General features: G+C 41.5%; 1 protein-coding gene across 3 annotated transcripts in view; it reads left to right on the top strand.

Moving 5' to 3' along the window:
- Positions 1-20,961, top strand: part of CACNA2D4 (calcium voltage-gated channel auxiliary subunit alpha2delta 4) — a 303,483-nt gene that overhangs the window by 81,594 nt on the left and 200,928 nt on the right. For all 3 annotated transcript variants that reach the window (XM_089671819.1, XM_089671818.1, XM_089671817.1), the window contains exons 12-20: positions 3-81; positions 2,823-2,956; positions 12,382-12,459; positions 15,254-15,334; positions 15,542-15,616; positions 16,552-16,638; positions 17,435-17,506; positions 18,718-18,779; positions 18,900-18,967. In XM_089671819.1, coding sequence (XP_089527945.1) covers positions 3-81; positions 2,823-2,956; positions 12,382-12,459; positions 15,254-15,334; positions 15,542-15,616; positions 16,552-16,638; positions 17,435-17,506; positions 18,718-18,779; positions 18,900-18,967 — 736 coding nt within the window. The remainder of the gene's footprint in view (positions 1-2; positions 82-2,822; positions 2,957-12,381; positions 12,460-15,253; positions 15,335-15,541; positions 15,617-16,551; positions 16,639-17,434; positions 17,507-18,717; positions 18,780-18,899; positions 18,968-20,961) is intronic.

Here is a 20,961-nt window from a genome sequence, read left to right as displayed (position 1 = left end):
AGGTCAGAATGTTCACATACCTCATTGGGAGAGAAGTAACATTTGCAGAGAATGTGAAATGGATTGCATGTAGCAACAAAGGTATGAGACTTTAGCAATTTTTTTGTGCTCACCAAAATGAACATAAAGTCAAAAACGACTCCCCTCCCCCCTTTCCTTATTTACCTTGCTAAGGTAAAGTCAGAAAACAGACTTCATCAAATTCCTCAGCTGTAGAAGCTGCAGCTTTAGGAAACCAAGGAAGCTGGTCACTTGACCAAACGCTGGGGCATCAATGACATAATCTCTGATGGAATGGAGGATCAGTAGCGCTACCTGATTTTTTTATCCTGTTCTTCAGCTCAGATCTGGTGATAACCAGTTCAGCATTTGCTCATGTGACCAGCTGCAGTGCAATCCCAGAGCAGTGGTTCTGCCATTCTGCAGCCAATAGTGAATATATATATCCTTCTCTTACCGTTTGTGAATTTAGGAAAGCGGAACAGTTGTAGCTTGTAAGGGGTAGAGTTTTCATTGACTTTAAATTAGCTTTAATGGTGTTATAAAGAAGGGGTTGTATTATCTAAAGAGGAAAGGAACGCCGCTACTCCTGACCAGACCAGGTGATTAAATGGTAAAGAGCTAGTAATTGTAAAGAGGAAAGGATTGCCACTACTCCCTGTGACGGGCACGGCGTCAGACCCCAGCCCTTCTCACCAACTTGTGACCAAAGGACTAGCCAATCTAAAACCGCGCTGCCACTTGCGTAAAAATAGGACTTATTACTAAAAAGGTCAAAATGGTGCAATAAAAATATTTACAGAAAAGATGTAACAAATATATATATATATAGAAATAGAGAGAGCAATAACACAACAGAGAGATAACAGAAAGAAGTTTAAGAAGGTAGGATACCTGCAGAAGTCCTTGGTTTAAGCAGAGTTCAAGTGTCCTGAACAAAAGGGTTGCCTTTTCTCCCAAATATGGTTCCTGATGTTAAAAGGGAGAATCTCTTCATCTTCCTCTCCAGGCATGACAGCCTTTTTCTAGGAATCCAGCAGGGTTTCTCTTTAAAGCAGAGAACTGATCGCCTCATTTGGGGAAGGGTGTTTAGGCGGAGACTCAGGTTATGACCAAATCCCTTGCACGTTTATACCATAGCCAATAACCTTCACTAGGTACATGTAGCAGCCTAGCCACTGGTAGAGTAATATGCAGAATGATATCCTGAACGTCCAGACATCAAATATGACATATCTTACCATTCCAGATAATGACATATTGCTTTCTACTCTCGTGTACGTGCCACATAGGGGTGTAATGTGTTAGGTGACTAGTATTAAACTGACCTATCTGAATAAATGCTTTTTTTGTACCTTGTTCCTGTCGAGATTTATGAAATTGTATGAAAAAGTGGTTTCAAGTGGGATGTATGTTTTACTGCCATTCTGGAATGCTTTTCATGTCCAGTGATGGACTGATTTATAGGTTTACGACCAGGCCAAGGCAAGGGTCTAACAGACATCAAGGAACCAGCTAATTGGGTTTAAAACCATGAAGCGTATCCAGCTGTGCCCTGTGCACTCCTGAACTCAGCAGACACACAGACCACATTCCTTGCAAGGGGAGGGGGCTGGAGGGAGAGAGAATGATATTTGCAGAGTATGATACAAGATGGTGGATCTTAGCAAAATGGTTGTCCGCGTCCATATCTGTGCGCACAATTATCACACTCCCGACCAGACCAGGTGAATAAATGATAAAGAGCAGCCTCAGCCTACATGTCTCCACCAAACCACACACCCTGATGCATTTTTTCCCGCCCACCGGGGCTTAATCATAAGGATCCCTATGACTAAGCTCCTAGTGGGTGGGGCTAAATGCATCAGGGTGTGTGGTTTGGCGGAGGCATGTAGGCTGAGGCCTCTCTTTATCATTTATTTACCTGGGCCGGTCAAGAGTAGTGGCAATCCTTTCCTCTTTACATTTACTAGCCCTCTGAATTGGTATCAGGACAAGCCTGCATTCCATGCTCTGGGATACAGGGATATGCTTTCACCTCTACTTTGAGTGGAGCCAGAAGCAATATAACATATTGAAAAGGGTTGTACTATGTTAGCTGTATAATACATCAAAGATTGGAGTATTTTTGTGGTCCAAATTAGGAAAAGAAATTATGGAACATGTCCAACCAAATCAGTTTGTCTTCTCTTAATGCTGTGTGGGGAAAGTTGAAGCTGTACTTAAGGCAAAAAATTTGCTAAGTTTTCCATTCAGCTAAAAATTAAATTATATGCTTCAAACAGATTTAGCTGGCTTTTTGCACTGCTTCTAGTTTAGACTGCATCATCTTGCTGTCTGATTATGTGCTATGAATCCCAGTCCCTTGTTCATGCCATTGGTGAGGTTGCGGTGGGTTCAGAGAGTGGACATTACTTGAAGGACGAAATAGACTGGTTGCACTTCTGTACGTTCAGAGTCAGGGCTGCCAAAAAAAGTAAGGATACTGTCACCCACACCTATCAGGATAGTTGCATACACTGGATAAAGGCAAGGGTGAAAATTATAGCCACACAGCCATTGTCCCTTGAATCAAATTACTGTAAATGCAAAAGTGTTGTTTCTTGGGTCTGATTTGATATCTTTCAGTGATTTCATCTGACTTTTTGGCTTTGGTAATCCATGAGTATTGCTGCAAGTACAGCATTCAGACAGATGCTTTCTGTTTGCCGGCTCTGCTGTGCTTTGTACTGTTCTAGTAGAAGCCCTCCTCACCATAATGTGTCTGGTTATACTGTATTGTTGTTTCTATGCTGTAATTTTAGTCCTCATCCAACCCACAGGTTATTACACTCAAATCTCTACTCTTGCGGATGTCCAGGAAAATGTGATGGAGTATCTCCATGTGCTGAGTCGGCCTATGGTGATAAACCACGACCATGATATTATATGGACCGAGGCCTACATGGACAGCGCGGTGAGTGGCCATCCAAATATGGGGAAAAGTGGAGTTACTCCATGTGACCAACAAGTGAACCAAGGAACAAGTGTAAAACACACTGAGCAGAAATAGGCCATCTATATGTTTTCATACACGTTAAAGTACAAACTCTACAACTTTTTATATCATAGCATCAGGAAGGGTTACAGCTGCTGTAAGGTTTATTTTTTTTTTGTCTATGTTACTGTTGAATCCTCATGGGAAGCAAGGGGAAATCTCTCCAATGGGGACTCAGATAAAAACAAAAACACATTTTAGTAAAGTAGGGAAGGGTTGGAACTTCTTACAATGTTTTTATTGCTGTCTCAGTGAACAACTGCTTCCCACATATTCTTCTCTTGATGTCACAAGAATGGGAAGTGAAGGGAAGTTCTCTTAGTGGGGTCACAGACAAACATTTTAACACTTTCACACTGTACAGCAGCCTTTCTCAACCAGGGTGCCTTGAGGTTTCTTCAGGGGTGCCTTGGCAAAATGTCTAAAAATTTCCCAAAACGTGTGTACGAGCCAGAGGTTGGAACAAGCCTGCCTTTTAGTCACACAAACCACGGGTTTTCATTGTGCACCATTACGAACTTCTAGCTGCCGGCATCCCGACAACCAATGACATGCACAGCACCCTAGTTTGACCCTCTCCTGCCCTTCTCCATCAGTGCTGGGGTCACATTTTCTCAGTGATGGAGAAAACTGAGGAATAAGAGAAACACTGGAATACTAGTCAGTACCAGTTGCAAAAGTGTATTTACTTTGGAAGAATAAATCACCTCTAATGTTGGGTGTTCTAAGTGTGTGGATGTTGCTGCATTATATAAAACTATTAGAATAGTTTTTCACATTTTAGAATGGGGTGCCTCAAGATTGTCCATAATTTTAAAGGGTGCCTCGGGACTGCCCATAATTTTAAAGGGTGCCTTGACTTAGAAAAGGTTGAGAAACACTGCTCCACAGTATACAACATTTTTTCAAAAAATGTTTAGTTGAAGTTAGGCTTCAACCATTGGCTTCTGCTATACAGATTTTAAATACAGAAGACTTCTCATAATCTGGAAGTCCTTTTAGTGTAAAGAGAAATCCTTTCCCAAGAATCTCTTATTGTCGGAGGCTTTGAGCAAACACACTTGTTCTTGTTCACAAATCACTCCTGTCATATACCTGCATATGATTGTTAGGCCTTGTTCACATGGGTGCTGAGGTCAATATACTGTGAACAGGCTGATTTTTCCTGTGTCTAACCTCCAGGTGCTGTGTGCAGACAGTCTGTTGGAGTCTGTTAGGACACAGCGGCTACAAGGACACAGACACTTAGAATGGGACAGACGGTATGCGTTCAGGACCACTCACTCGCACCTGCAGGTCTGTTACATTAGTTGAGTGGCTGTGTCTGTGCAAGCTCTGCATCCAAATAGACTTCATTGGACTGCCTGCAAGCAACAACTTGAGGTTACAAAGACTCTGGAAAAGTAGTCCTTGTATGGTATACAGGCCCCAACGCCTGTGTCACTTCATTTATCCCAGCTGGATATAACACTTTTGACAAGGTGATACTACCTGTACATGTCCTTGTCAGTTGTTTTGTATCTCTCATCATTCTGTCAGCCATACTGTCTCCTCCTTTCTGCACTCTAAGCTATGTAAGTTGAGAAAGTTTAGCTTTTCTCTGGTATGCCTAACTTTTCCTGGTGCCAGAAGAGCATTTGCCAGGGCACGGAGAAACTTAAAGCGGAGTTCCACTCACCCTGTCAAAAAATAAAAGTCAGCAGCTACAAAAACTGTAGCTGTTGACTTTTAAAAAACAGCCACTTACCTGTTCTGCGGTCCCACGGTGTGTCCCCCGCAGTCCGTTTCACCGGCCGTCCTGTATTCCAGGAGGCCAGCATCTTCATTGTGGGCACCCGGCTGTGATAGCTTGCAGCTTCACAGCCGGGTACCCACTGCGCATGCACGAGTAGCGTTGCGCTTCATGAATGGTCCTGTAGTCTTCTGGGACCTGTCACGCGTCCCAAAAGACTACAGGAAGGGAGGGAGGACACCTTCTGATCGCCTAGGTGATCAGAACAGAATAGGGAGCGGGTACCTGTCAAATTCAGGTACACGCTCCCCCCCGCCGCTCAAAGGTGCCAATCCTTAATGAGGAGTGGGAGAGCAGTCCTTAAAGCGGAACTTCCCCTTTTGGGTGGAGCTCCTCTTTAAGTGAACCCCTTTCTGTTGACTTATATAAGATGGAAGCAGCCACTCGTCAATGAAAATAAAGTTTGACTTTTCTGGGGTTATGGTTATCAGCCTATCTGGCTGGATAGACATGATGTTCACAAGAAGGGATGAGAGTAGCAATTTAGTGGAAATTCATTTTGCAGTGAAATTTCCCCATGCGTACCACTAAGGCATAATTTGGTTGAGAAAGAAAAGAATATTTCAGAAGTGATATGATGATCTTAGAGCGAAACCAAAGTCGAGTCAGTGTCAGCTGCTGCTACAAATTCTTTTTTCATTTTAGATGGTGCCAGTTTATATTTTTTTTTTAGTTTTAAAATATAGGAAAAAAATTTGATGGGGGCATCCATAACGTTTAGGGGCCACTTAAAGCCCATTGCATACTCAAAAAACGCAAACAAAAACAAATTTTTTTGCCTTTCCTATTAACTGTGATATTCTTTGCTGAAATAATGAAAGTTTGACAAAATATCCAGATTGCTAAAGTTTTGGCATAATGAAAAACTCTCAACTTTACTCATCTCAAGAAGACTGGTCATCTATTGTGTACAATGTGGTGACCTTGCTGTCAGACGTAGTAGTTATTAATTGGGATGAACCAAAATTCAGTTTATTATTCCAGTAGCTGTTAGTGACATCACAAGTTTGCAACATACAGCTAGGTCCATATATATTTGGACACAGGCACAATTGTTTTTTTCAAAACATATTCAATCTATAGTTGTTTAATCGATATGGGCTGAAAGTGCACACTCTCAGGTTTAATTTGAGGGTATGTACATCCAAATTGGAGGAAGAGTTTAGGAATTACAGCTCTTAAGACTAGCCTTTCCCTCTTTTTCAAGGGACCAAAAGTAATTGAACAATTGAATATAATCATAAATAAAATGTTCCTATTTAATATTTTGTTGAGAATCCTTTACTGGCAATGACTGCCTGAAGTCTGGAACCCATGGACATTACCAAAGACTGGGTTTCCTCCTTTCTGATGCTTTGCCAGGCTCTAACTGCAGCTGTCTTCAGTTGTTCTTTGTTTGTGGGTCTTTCTGCCTTTAGTTTTGCCTTCAGCAAGTGAAATGCATGCTCAATTGGGTTGAGATCAGGTGATTGACTCGGCCATTGCAGAACATTCCAATTCTTTTCCTTTAAAAGCTCCTGTGTTGCTTTTGCAGTGTGTTTTGGATCATTGTCCATCTGTACTGTGAAGCGCCGTCCAATCGACTTTGCTGCATTTGGATGAATCTGCACTGACAGTATATCTCTAAACACTGCAGAATTAATCCGTCTGCTTCTGTCTTCTGTCACATCATCAATAAACACCAATGACCTAGTGCCACTGGAAGCCATGTATGCCCATGCCATCCACCATGTTTTACAGATGACATTGTGTGCTTTGGATTATGAGCTGTTCCAAGCCAATTTTTTATTCCTGTCATTTTGGTACAGATTAATCTTAGTTTTATCCGTCCAAAGAATGCTTTTCCAGAACTGGTCTGGCTTTTTTTTTAGATGTTTATTGGCAAAGTCTGATCTGGCTTTTCTATTCTTCAGGCTTATGAATGGTTTGTACCTTGTGGTAAACCCCCTGTATTTGCTCTCGTGAAGTCTTCTCTTGATTGCAGACTTTGACAATGATACGCCCAGCTCCTGGAGAGTGTCATTCACTTGTCTGGATGTTGTGAATGGGTTTTTCTTTACCATAGAGAGGATCCTGCACTCATCCACCACTGTTGTCTTCCATGGATGTCCATGCCATTTTATGTTGCTGAGCTCACCAGTGCATTCTTCTTTCCTCAGAATGTACCAAACCGTTGATGTGGCCACTCCTAATGTTGCTGCTATTGCTCTGATGGATTTGTTTAATTTTTGAAGCCTTACAATGGCTTGTTTCACTTGCATGGACAGCTCCTTTGAATGCCTGATATAGATTCACAGCAATAGATTCCAAATGCAAATACCACGCTTAGAATCAACTCCAGACCTTTTACCTGCTTAAATGATGAAGAAATAACGAAGGAGTAGCCCACACCTGGCCATGAAACAGCTTTTGATTCAATTGTCCAATTACTTTTGGTCCCTTGAAAACGGGAGAATGGCTACTCTTAAGAGCTGTAATTCCTAAATCCTTCCTCCAGTATGGATGTACATACCCTCAAATTAAACCTGAGAGTGTGCACTTTCAGCCCATATCCATTATATAACTATAGCTTGAACATGTTTTGGTAAATACCTGAAAAAAAACTAAAATTGTGCCCGTGTCCAAATATATGGACCTAACTGTATGTATAGATAGGCTGCCTTCTCCTAAAGTGTATTTTAGGTCAAAATGGTTCCTTTTCATTTTAGATGAATGCAGAGCGATTACAATTCTTGTAATCTGCCACAACAACATAAAATATCTGGGGTCCCAGCCTTCCCCCTATTCTTCTAAACTGTTTTTTACTTCTGTTTTGCTGTTGGAGAGTTCTCTTCACTCTTTATCTTTTGAAACGTTGTCAGCAAAAAAGGAAGTGAGTAAATCTCTTTAAAAGATCCCCAGAATGCAGTAAAATCCTGGCAAGGGTCCTAAATCTTCACTACCCCATCCAAAACTAAGAAAAGAAGTCTTGGCTTGATGAACACTTTAAAGGCTAAATTAATCTTTCGTATATAAAAAAAAAAATATATATATATATATATATATATATATATATATATATATGTATATATATATCTTTTGCAGGTTAAAAAAGTGCATTTATTTTTTTTCCCTGCAGTCTGAAAAGTATTGCACTCGCGATCAGCACATCAAGGGTGCAATGCCAAGATCCTCCCGTATGGGCAGGCAGTTACTGAATGGCAAGAAAAATCAATGAACTACAAGAGTGCTCCGCAGCACCCTTACAGTTCCTTAAGTACTACAAGCCATTGGCCGTGTTGGCCATTGATAGTTGTAGTTCATTAATTCACATTTCCATGTAAAGAGTATGCTATGGGGTTTACCCCCTGGGATGGTTCTGCTGTGTAACACATCTCCTAACATTTATATGTCTGCATCTTTACCATTTTCATATTCATATGACTCAATTCATATTTCATCCAATTTTCTCACCCCGGTTTACATCCATCCTCACCCCTTCCTCCATCGGTCTGTCCAAACAGCTGCCACAATCTGAAGAGGTAACCGGTGTTTTCAGTTTTGTGGCCCAGTATCTCCGTGGTGGTAGTTTGATGTTTGTAAAAGTGTTCGTGATGCTCTCAGTGACACTGCAAATTATGTTTGCTTGCGGATGTCGTGATGTGGTAGGAATGCGTCATCAATCATTTATCAATATGTTTGCTGCATGATGCCTGCTCAACATGTATGTCAATGTTTGTATCATTTTATGAGCTTTCACTGCTGCACAGAAACCGTTTCAACATGTAAATAATGGATATTCCAGGGAAAAGAAAAATATCAAAATGGAAGCTTTATCTTCTTTTTTCTCTCCTATCTTCTGTTCTATCAATTTGTTTTTGTTTCCTTCAACCCCTTGTGTTCTCTCTCCTCTCCTTCAACTCTGTCTCCTCTTTTCATTCTCCTTCTTTTCCACTCTTGACATTCCCTCTTCCCCCTTACCTTTCTTCTCTGCATCCTCTCATATTCCATTCATCTCCTTTCTCTTTTATTTTACTTTTCTCCTTTTGAACTCCTCTCCTCTTCCACTGTTATTGATCTCACTTCCTTCTGTCCACTTCCTCTCCCCTCTCCCCTTTCCTCTCTCCTCTCCTCCTTGCTTTCCTCTCTCCTTCGTGCTGTCCTCCTTGCTTTCCTCTCTTTCCTCTCCTCCTTGATTTCCTCTCTCTCCTCTCTCCTCCTTGCTTTCCTCTCTCTCCTCTCTCCTCCTTGCTTTCCTCTCGCCTCCTTGCTTTCCTCTCTTTCCTCTCTTTTCTCCTCTCCTCCTTGCTTTCCTCTCTTCTCTCCTCTCCTCCTTGCTTTCCTCTCTCATCCCACTCCTCGCCTCCTTGCTTTCCTCTCTTTCCTCTCTTTTCTCCTCTCCTCCTTGCTTTCCTCTCTTCTCTCCTCTCCTCCTTGCTTTCCTCTCTCATCCCACTCCTCTCCTCCTTGCTTTCCTGTCTTTTCTCCTCTCCTCCTTGCTTTCCTCTCTTCTCTCCTCTCCTCCTTGCTTTCCTCTCTCATCCCACTCCTCTCCTCCTTGCTTTCCTCTCTCTCCTTTCTTCCTCTCTCTCCTCTCCTTTCTTCCTCTCCTTTCATATCTTCCTCTCCTCTCCTATCTTCCTCTCCTTCCCATTCTTCCTCTCCTTCCCATTCTTCCTCTCCTTTCCTTTCTTCCTCTCCTCTCCTTTCTTCCTCTCCTCTCCTTTCCTTACTTGCTCTCCTCTCATTTCCTTTCTTGTTCTCCTCTCCTTTCTTCCTCTCCTTTCTTGTTCTCCTCTCCTTTCTTCCTCTCCTTTCTTGTTCTCCTCTCCTTTCCTTTCTTCCTCTCCTCTCCTTTCTTTTCTTCCTTTCCTTTCTTTTCTTCCTTTCCTTTCCTCTCCTGTCCTCTCCTCTCCTCTCATTTCCTTTCCTTTTCCTCTCCTCTCCTTTCTTCCTCTCCTCCTCTCCTTTCTTCCTCTCCTCTCTACCTCTCCTTTCCTCCTTTCCTCCCTACCTCTCCTTTCCTTTCTTCCTCTCCTCTCTACTTCTCCTTTCCTTTCTTCCTCTCCTTTTGTCCGTTCCTCTTTCTTTGCTCCACTTACCACCTTCTCCCATGTGCTCCGCTCCATGTGCCCCCTCCTTTATGCTGTGTTTGACACCCTATCTCCCATGTCCCTTCTTTCTGGATACCTCTCATTTAGAGCATTATCTGTTTTTGTCAAACATTGTCAAGCTTCCTCTGGAACAATGCCCTAGATATGCCCCGTGTTTTCCCCTTCCACTGCTTCGTGGCAGATGTCAGTGACTTTTATATATCTACAATATAGACAGTTTATTCCTGATTGAGGAGTGGAACATGATGGGTCAGCGTGGATGGTACAGTACAAACAAGGTCGTATTGCTACTTTTGATAGTTGCCAGGAGCTCACAAAAGTCATTTGAGGCTCTGCCCGGCAACGGCATGGTAAATGGTTTTATTGTGGGTTCATGTCAACAACATTTACTGAGCTCCCAGCAACTCTCCGGCTGCTGCCTTTTCACATACCAACCAACACTAAAAAAGAGAGAAAAGGAGGAGTAGTTATAAATCTGGTCCTGAATGAAAACTAAAAAATGTCAGTTATCTCACAGAAAAAAAAACACTTTGGCTGCTTTCACACTGATCAGTTTTTGTTTAGTTGTTCAACTTAAAAAAAGAAGAAGAAAAAATGCATCCCTTTAAGTCCTATGGAACTCTTCACACTGGTCTGATGCATTTTAGTTGCATTTTTTAAAATCCTGCTTGCTGCATTTTTGGTGCATTTGATCAGGTGAAAAAAAAACTCAGGTAAAACGCACCTGTCCATTGAAATGAATAGAAAAATGCATAAAAAATGCACCACACCTGTGGAAAGTGCTTTGTCCAGTCTTGAGATATGGGGGAAAACTGCAATGTGGCAAAAATGTAGAAAAAACATGCATTTTTGCTGCATTTTTTCAACAAAGCAGTGTGAAAGTAGCCTTTAGAAAATGTGCAAAATGCAGAATATGAGGGGAATTAAATAAAGCTGCTGCACAACTTTACAGGAGTTATTCCCTCATTATTGGTAATGTATTGTATCAAATTCATGAAGCATTTGAGAAACTTTTTCGTTCTGACAATGTCTTGTGCATCAAATTCAGCTAGTTCTAAAATGCTCCATTTTTACGCAATGAATACATCAAACTGAAACTAAAATACCGTTTGTATTCTACAAAAGTGGAGCTAATTAAGAAAAACTCTTTTATACAGAAAGAAACACAAGCACAGACAGATATTGCGAAGTGTCTTATGTGTACTCTAGAAGTGGTGCAGCATGTGCCGAATTCAAGTTCAAGTTCCAGACAAGTTCAAGAATTGTGCAGATTCTGCATCACTTTTAGAACACATAAGAGATACTTTTGCTAAATCTGGCTGCTCTAGTCTTTATGAATTTCAGGAATTGTGTTGTTTAAATATCCCCATATTTTATTAATGCTGAAACATATGTTTTCTGAATACAAGAGCCATGTGTATTCTGACTTGAATCTTGGTGTCCTTTTTTGTATTTTTTTCCAGATCTGTGCAGTAATTCAGCATTAAACCACTCCTGTACTTTGTGTCTGTGAAGGAGCTTCCTGTAATAAAGACCGGTCACTACTGCTCTCTTTCCTTGTGCAGGGTGACTGGTCCTGTATCCGCCCCCTCCTGTAGTTTTCTGCAGGCAACCTGTAGTGGGTGGAGCTTCTGGGTCCCACCCACAGATCTGCTCTTTGCATAGTGATGATGGCACTGTTACTTTTACAAGCTAATACATGGATTTGCAAAGACATTTAGTGTACTTAAAGTGGACTTTATGGCTTGTGATGAATTTATTTAAAGAGGCCCTGTCACCAGACTGTTCATGACCGCAAAAATCATCCCATAACATTATATTGTATGTGTATTTAACAGGGTATATGCTTTTACTTACCTGTAAAAGCATGCCTTGTGTACATATTCAAAAGCCCTGAGACTGCTTCTGGGTGCTGTCATCTTTGAAGTGATGTCAAGAGCCCCAGCAGACTCAGAACTGTCACTCAAATGACAACCTATAGCAGGGGTCTCCAAACTATGGCCCGCCAGCTGTTGAAGTACTACAAGTCCCATCATGCCTCTGCCTCTGGGAGTCTTGCCTGTGTCTGTTAGAGTCTTGCAAGGCCTCATGGGACTTGCAGTTTCTTAACACCTGGAGGGCCATAGTTTGGAGGCCCCTGCCCTATAGTATTCCACTTCATTCATTCCCTGACAGCTGCATAAAGGGTTATGTAGGGAGGTGAGGGTAGGGGCGGAGGAGCTGGGCCAGCACAGAGACTAAGTAGACACTCCTAGATGAGCGGACTGTGACATGCAAGGGGGAATAGGCCTGTGTGAGGGAAATTACTCTTCCTGAAGTAGTCAGATTTTCAAGCAAGGTCACATTGCAACTGAACAAAACAAACATTGTGACTGCCGTAAGGAAAGACAATCAGAAGTTGTTATCCTTTGCTTGACAAAAACATAATTAGCTGCCTTTGTTTCACTGTTTCCTTTCAGCTCTTCGCCTCTCAGGCCCAGAGTCTGCTGCTCATGACCACAGTAGCCATGCCGGTTTTCAGCAAGAAGAATGAGACTGTAAGTTGTTGTGTGGTCATGTGACCTTGAGTGTTTTGGGATGGATTTATGCAGTTTACAGCAAGAGTTTAAAAACCAGTCATTGTCTAACCTGCACTGGGAAAATGAATAACAAAATCTGGTTGTTTCAGTGAACAGCCCTACTTTCCATATACACATCGTCCTCTTTATTAGGTACACCTGTTCAGTTGTTTGGTAACACAAATTGCTAATCAGCCAACCACATGGCAGCAACTCAATGCATTTAGGCATCTAGATGTGGTGAAGATGACTTGCTGAAGTCAGAAGAGGGAAGAAAATGGATTTTAGTGACTTAGAACGTGGCAAGGTTGTTGGTACCAGATGGGCTGGTCTGAATATTTCAAATACTGCTGATCTACTGGGATTTTCAACCATTTCTAGGGTATACAGGGAATGATCCAAAAAAGAGAAATTATATCAAGTGATATCAACAGTTGTGTGAACAAAAATAACTTGTTGATGTCAGAGGAGAATGGGGAGACTAGTTCGAGATGTCAGAAAGGCAACAGTAATTCAAATAACCACTTGTTACAACCAAGGTATGCAGAATACCATCTCTGAATGCACAATATGTTGAACCTTGAAGCAGATGGGCTACAGCAGCAGAAGACCACACCAGGTGCCACTCCTGTCAGTTAAGAACAGGAAACAGAGGCTACAATTGGCACAGGCTCACCAAAATTGGACAAATGAAGATTGGAAAAACGTTGCCTGGTCTGATGAGTCCTGATCTTAGCTGCAACATTCAGATGATAGGGTCAGAACAACAGGAAAGCATGGATCCATCCTACCTTGTATCAATGGTTCAGGCTGGTGGTGTAATGGTATGGGGGATACTTTCTCGGCACACTTTGGGCCCCTTAATACCAACTGAGTATCGTTTAAATGCCATGGCCTACCTGAGTATTGTTGCTGACCATGTCCATCCCTTTATGACTACAGTGTCCCCATCTTCTGATGGCTCCTTCCAGCAGGATAATGCACCATGTCACAAAGCTCAGATCATCTCAAACTGGTATCTTGAACATGACAATGAGCTCCCTGTACTCCAATGGCCTCCACAGTCACCAGATCTCAATCCAATACAGCACCTTTGGGACGTTGTGAAACGGGATATTCGCATTATGGATGTGCAGCCGACAAAACTGCAGCAACTGCGTGACGCTATCATGTCAATATGGGCCAAAATCTCTGAGGAACGTTTCCAACACCTTGTTGAATCTATGCCACAAAGAATCAAGGCAGTTCAGAAGGCAAAAGGGGGTCCAACCCGGTACTAGCAAGGTGTACCTAATAAAGTGGCCGGCAAGTGTATGTGGACAGTTTATCTGCCGCCATGTATAGGGGTTCATTCATCCCAGTACACAGGTGCTTGAGCTGCACATCCATTGCTTAGTGTACATTCTAAAGGGGACTACGAATATGGAAGCACGTTTATTTATTGCAGAAGAGACTTTGCATGTTTCTGCTGCAGTAAAAAGCCTTGATTATGCCTTGGCGTGTGCCTTAAAATTGGCAACACTTTTAGCAAAGACTGATTGCAAAAACACATTGAGGCTTGCCAATCATGACCAAAATGGAGAAGATTTTGAATGTTTTTTACTTTCATATGCCAGTAAGTAAATATGAACAAATATTACTAAAGATCCATTCCTTAAAGCGGTATTAAACTTACCGGCAAACATTTATTATATTGCAGCTTACCAATTCTTGTGGTGACTGTATTAGATTCTTTCTTAAGCCTTCATTCCCTTATTTTCACCTGGTGATCTGCTGAGTAAGTCTGTTGTATTTCAAAAGAACAAGCGTAAATGTAGCAGAGGAATGAGACAAACCATTTAACACTGACAGTGGTGCTTACAATGACCAGCTTTTGTTTAATAATGTAAGACTTTTATCTCAAAAGGAATAAAATTGTTGCTGTAACTGCTTAAGGGCCTGTTCACACTATAGGAAAGCAGTCCAGATGTGTGTAGGACGTGATTCTGCATGTGTGTTTTTGATGCATTCCAGAGCGCTTTTGATGCATTACAGTGCGCCTCTGATGCATTCCAGTTCCTTTTTTCCCCTCTCTTTTTCTTCAATCCAAATAGGGACATGTGCACTTCTATGCGGTTTTGTGCATTTTTTATGCATTTTACCGTGTTCCAGTACAGTTCTGTGCAGGAAAAATGAAGCCTGATTTACTTTTTTCTGCATCTGGAAAGCACTGATGTGAACTATGACATTGTCAACCATATAACCTACTTTCTGTGCATTTTGGATGCAGGAAAAAAGCACTCTGAAATGTATGTAGTGTGAACTGGTCCTAAAAATGTGAGCTGGAGTTTGGCTTCAATTTGTGTATGGAAATATGGTAGTACGTCCTACACTCCCCTCCCCATAGCTTTATAATGCTGCTGTGCAAAGGGGCCCCTGTGCTCTTTCATCCAAAGTGTAGGTGCTTTAATACAGGAGGTGTGTTACTGGCTGCATCACCAGGAAAAAACAGAGTGAAAAAGCCTAAAAATAGAAAACTAATGCAGCCACCACACCTGATTTGGTCCTGTGATGTTTTCGATTTTTGGGTTTAATACTGCTTTAGTTTTTGTACATATTAAAAAGTGTGTGCTGAGTAACAACTGAAATGAACTTGTAGTAAACGTAATAAGCTGAATAATTATTATTTAATACAGATATCATTATTATTATTGTCACTTTTGCTGGTAACATTGTTACTATTGTCACAAGCTGTTATTATGTAGCATTTAATGACCGGGCTTTTCCTATGCAGAGATCAGAGGGGATCCTTTTAGGGGTTATCGGGTCTGATGTCCCCCTACGAGAACTGTTGAAGTTGGCCCCCAGGTACAAGGTGAGCCGCTATCTGAAACCTACATCTTCTACTGACCTGGCATGTCTGGGTCAGTTTGCACTTTGTTCATACCGGTAGAAAAAGCATTTTATGTAAAAGTGGACCTGTCATCTCACCGTATGGGGCTTGTTTAAAATATTAGCTTAAAAAATGAAAAGTGAAACTTCTCTTGAGAATGATAATGATTTTAGAATTTTTTTTTTATAGCTTGGTGTTCATGGTTATGCCTTCCTGAACACAAACAATGGCTACATACTGTCACACCCTGATTTACGCCCATTGGTGAGTATCTGTGGTTGACCATCTGAGAATTCAAGAATATATTAAAATGTCTATTGTTTATCAATTTTTGTAGGGAGAAAGTTCTGACACCATCCTGCTGTCAGTATTCATTACATTGACTTTGAATGATCACATGATAACATCACACTGCCAGTATTCACTGCACTGGTCCTCAGAGGTTATGCCACCTTATCACACCTTTAGCTTTCATAACTTTGGCAGTAAATTCATCACGTCTTCATCACAGTGCTTTCTTTTACTAGACTGGGTCTAAATGATCACATGATGTCATTGACGTGCCCCCCTTAGTGCACATTCTTTTTTTAGCGCAGTTGCAGTGTATGCTGGATAGTATTAGTAGCTCACTGATCCTATTTTTACTATTTTGCTGGACTTATGCAGGCCATAGATGGGTCAAAAACCGGCCGTTTAAAAAAAAAACAAAAAAAACAAAAAATCGGTCGTTCAATAGGCCGACTTTTGTCCCGTCTACGGCCGGCATTTAATTACTTCTTTCCCTTGCAGAGAGCTCTGCTATTATATTTGACATGAAAAAGTCTTGCGGTTTCAACAATGTATCTATTTATATCCATTTCGGATACAGATGTTTTTATTCGGATACAAATAGATACATTGTTGAAACCGCAAGACTTTTTCATGTTAAATATAATAGCGGACTGGAATTCTTCTTCTTTCTTCTTCTTTCTTCTTCTCCCATCATTGCCAGGAAAATCGGCCGATTTTTTTCCAACTTTACTGATAAAAAAAATGTGCCAAAACCCTGAAAAACGGCCAACCAATTAACCCATTAACGGTGCGAAAATCGGCCGATTTTTTTTTTCAGTCGATTTTTGACCCATCTATGGCCTGCATAAATCTTTAATGTTAGATTTAACTTAAACACCCATAATTACCAGTATATATTTCTCTTCCAGTATAAGGAGGGCAAAAAACTGAGGCCAAAGCCAAACTACAACAGCGTGGATCTGTCTGAGGTGGAGTGGGAGGATCGAGATGAGAATGTAAGTGATAAAACCAAAAAGTTTGAAATAAAAAATAATGATATTAAGAGTGCATAAATGTTATGTGCAGCATAGTGATGGCTTTGTAAAGGCATTTGCTGCACACAAAGTGGATTTATAGAATGTGTGGTTATTGAAGAATATATTAAAATGAAATTTTTTTGTGTCTGGAGTTCAGCCTTAAATATTGATCTTCTGCTGGTCTTGCGCTCACGTGATACAAAGTGTATTTTAAATTAAGTTTACAAACCACATATGAAAGGATTTTTATATAGACATGACCCGGTGTCCCCCCCCAAACCTCCCTCTTCCCCTCTAGATCATGCCCCAGCATTATTTTCGTCTTTTAATTCAGTATGCATATGACCACCAAGCCTGTACAAATGTTGCAGGGCAGCTGCTCTTAGCTCCATTCTTAGTGACATAGGCATACCCTCAGAACTCCCAACGCACAAGCTGTGGGCTGCCAAGCAAGGCTACAGTGGCATTGTTTTGCTGGGAAAGAAATCAATGTAAGCAATTGGAGAGAAATGAGGAAGTACGGGCAGAGTTCTGTAGTCCAGCATGCTGGACTGACAACAGTAACTGTGAATTTAGTGCAGCATAGGCACTGTGTTGTCAGCCCATACAGGAAATTAAAAGCACAGTGGATTTCTGAAATTGTTCTGTTCTTGCAACATTTGTCAAAGGAATTTGAAAGTGGAAAAAATGTGCATGCATTGCACAGATGTACTAAATTAGGCTTCTGGCTGTGTATTGGGGCGACTTACATTTTTTGGCATTGTCTCTCACACAGCTCCGAACAGCCATGATAAATGGAGAGACTGGATCACTCAGCATGGATGTAAAAGTCACCGTTGATAAAGGGGTAAGTGGATCCAAGCTCTTTCTGGGGATTGTTCTTTGGTGTGGGCATGTTTACAGGCCGTGCCTCCACATGGCAATGCTACTTGTTCCAGAACTGTGTCTGCAATCTCCCAGCACCCGCCAGGACAAATTCCTAATGCATGGACAAAGAGACTGTTGGAAAGCTGCGGCAGATCTTACCAGTCAAGATGGTGCTGGACACATGGCTGGGCTCATTTTTTTTTTTTTGGTGGGGGGGAAATAACAGGAACACAAAGACAGAAAATTACATCATAACCATATTGTTCCACTAGAGCAGTGGTCTCCAAACTGTGGCCCGAGGGCCGGATGTTGCCCTTTGCTTGTCTTTGTCTGGCCCTCCTAAAGTCTGAAGGACAGCCAACTGGCCCTTTGTTTACGAAGTTTGGAGACCCCTGCTCTAGAGCAGTGCTTCTCAACCTTTTTTCTGTCAAGGCACCCTTTAAAATTATGGACAGTCTTGAGGCACCCCATTCTAAAATATGAAAAACTATTGTAATAGTTTTATATAACGCAGCAACATCCACACATGTAGGACACCCAACATTAGAGGTGATTTATTCTTCCAAAGCAAATACACTTTTCCACTCTGGTACTGACTAGTATTCCAGCGTTTCTCTTCTCCCACAGTTTTTCTCCATCACTGAGCTAATGTGACCCCAGACTGATAGAGGGGGGCAGGGAAGGGTCAAACTAGGATGCTGTGCAGGCAGCTGACATCCTCCTTTTCAACTGATGATGTCATTGGTTGTCAGGATGCTGGTGGCTAGAAGGTCAAAATGGTACACAATGAAAACCTGTGGCTTTGTGTAACTAAAAGGCAGGCTTGTTTCACCCGCTGGCTTGTATACAAATTTTGGGCCATTTTTAGAAATTTTGCCAAGGCACCCCTGATGAAACTTCAAGGCACCCCAGGGTGACTGGGCACCCTGGTTGGGAAAGGCTGCTCTAGAGAAACCATTCCATTATACAAGCATTAAACAACACTACCACCTAGTGGCTAAACTGCTAATCACAATATAATACAGTATGTGAGAATGGTTGTTGCACCTACTGTATGTCTGTATAAAGAGCATGATAACAGAGACATCCTGAAATGAGTTTTGCGAGTGGCAGCAACTGTTTTACTTCTCAATACAAAAGTTTTCAAAATGCATCATTTCAATAAATGCCACCTGCATCTTGTCTTTACAGAAGCGTGTCCTGTTTATGACTTGTGATTACTTTTACACAGACATCAGTGACACTCCTTTCAGGTGAGAAGATGTAAGCTGCTGTTCATGGGTGCTCCACATTTGATGGATTCCACTTTAAGCCATTGTATGTAACACACAGATAAAGAAAACATGAATGATCCAGATTTGCTTCCTTTACAGTCTTGGCGTTGTTCTGACTCGAGGACATGGGGAATACATCCTTATCGGAAACACATCTCTGGAGGAAGGTAAGAAGCCCATGCTTAAACATTTTATTGGTATGTTTTATATACTTCTAAAGGTTTGGAACTGTAACAAGGTGTTCATTTTTTTAAACCCTATTTAACTCTTTATTAATGCTTGCCTAACTCTAAAACGGAGCTAAATAATTTGTTCCTCCTCACCTTAAAATATATGTGAAAACCATACAAGAAAAGCACATAGTTCTGCTTGAAGTCATATTTGTCTACCATGTCTACCATGATTGCAAATATAAACCTTTTGTCCTCTTATTTAGTAATGTTATTAGTCGGCCATGTGACCTCATAGCCTTCCTTATGCTTACTCCTCTGCAAAGGATGATCTTGTCAGTTTATGAAGTGGGCAAGCAGGTGGTGATGTCACACATTGTGCGGAGATACCTTCCCCATCTGTGTTCCTTGCTTCCAGGGCAGGACGGAGGGTTTGGGGCGCTTAAATGACCACAGAGATACAAGCACACAGTGCATTGCACAGCATCCTGTAACTCCATGTGGGAAGGAGCGGCTACACAGCCTGTCAATGCCAGCATGGATCAACGATCTTGAGTACAGGATCCCATGGAACTTGTACATGATAGGGGGAACATAAACTTTAAGTTTTTGTTTTTCTTAGCAAAACATTTTGTTAATTTGTTTGGCTGTATATTGCACAAACAAAATTATAATTTTTGCAACACAATATTGCCAAAACAAAGTTTGTCCTTTACTCAAATTTCTTATATACTGTAAGTATTTTTTTTTAGCATTATAAGTAACGACAAAGTTATTACTGAAGCAATAGGCATGTGCCAAAAATGTGAAAAAAGTTAATATAGCTGATAAAGGGTGTAAAGGTGTGAGTGCTGAAGTGGCTAGTCATCTGTGTACACTTATACTTTCTGTAAGCACAAAATTTCATGTGAGAATTGTTGCAAAACAGAGTTTCCCTAACTGTATTCTGTAGACCTCTTGGACATATGTTGGTCCTTTGCTGTGTCACATCTCTCTGCTGTAGGATGTGTTATCATTGCCTCACTGGAGGGACCACCAACAGAAGGAAGGAGGTTCTGATTCCTCTATGTAGATCTTTAGTTATCACTAGAGGGGTTACCAGCAGGAAGAGGGAGGTTCTGATTCCTCTATGTAGATCTTTGGTCACCATTAGAGGAATCCCTAGAAGAAAGAAGGAGATCCCAATTCCGCTATATAAATCTTTAGATATCGCTAGAGGGATCAACAGCAGAAGGAAAGAGGTCCTGGTTCCTTTTTAGCCACTTCATTACCGGGCACTTTCACCCCTTCCTGCCCAGGCCAGTTTTCAGATTTCAATGCTCTCACCCTTCGAATGACAGTTGCATGCTCATGCAACACTATACCCATATGAAATTGTATTAATTTTTTTTTTAGACCGAGCTTTGTTTTGGTGGTAATCACCACTCTTTTTTGTTTTCTAAGCAAACAAAAAAAGACAGAAAACTTTGAAAAGAAAACGTTTTTCTTGGTTTCTGTTATAAAATTTCCAAATAAGTAATATTTCTTCTCTGATGTGTGTTGATGAGGCTGCTCTGGTGGGCACTGATGAAACTGCACTGATGGGCACTGATGAGGCTGCACTGATGGGCACTGATGAGGCTGCACTGATGGGTGCTGATGAGGCTGCACTGATGGGCACTGATGAGGCTGCACTGATGGGTGCTGATGAGGCTGCACTGATGAGGCAGCTCTGATGGGCACTGATAAGCTGCACTAATGAGGTGACATTGATGGACACTTATAGGCGACACTGATAAGCTGCACTGATGGGGCTGCAATGATAATCAGGGCACTGATTATCAGTGTAAACAATGTATGTACTCACTGTTCCCTGTCAGACTTGCTGGTTATCAGCTCTCCTTTCCTCACACAGAGACAGCGTGTGAGAAAAGGAAATGCTGATAACCGACAAGTCTGTTTACATGTGACCAGCTGTGATTGGACACAGCTGATCACATGGTAAAGGGCCA

This window comes from Staurois parvus, unplaced genomic scaffold (genome assembly GCF_062004578.1).
Source record: "Staurois parvus isolate SC_StPar_1 unplaced genomic scaffold, SC_StPar_1.0 ptg000114l, whole genome shotgun sequence".
In the NCBI taxonomy this organism is placed as follows: Eukaryota; Metazoa; Chordata; class Amphibia; order Anura; family Ranidae; genus Staurois; species Staurois parvus.
Note: the sequence above shows the minus strand (reverse complement) of the source record. Positions and strands in the feature narration are given on the sequence as shown.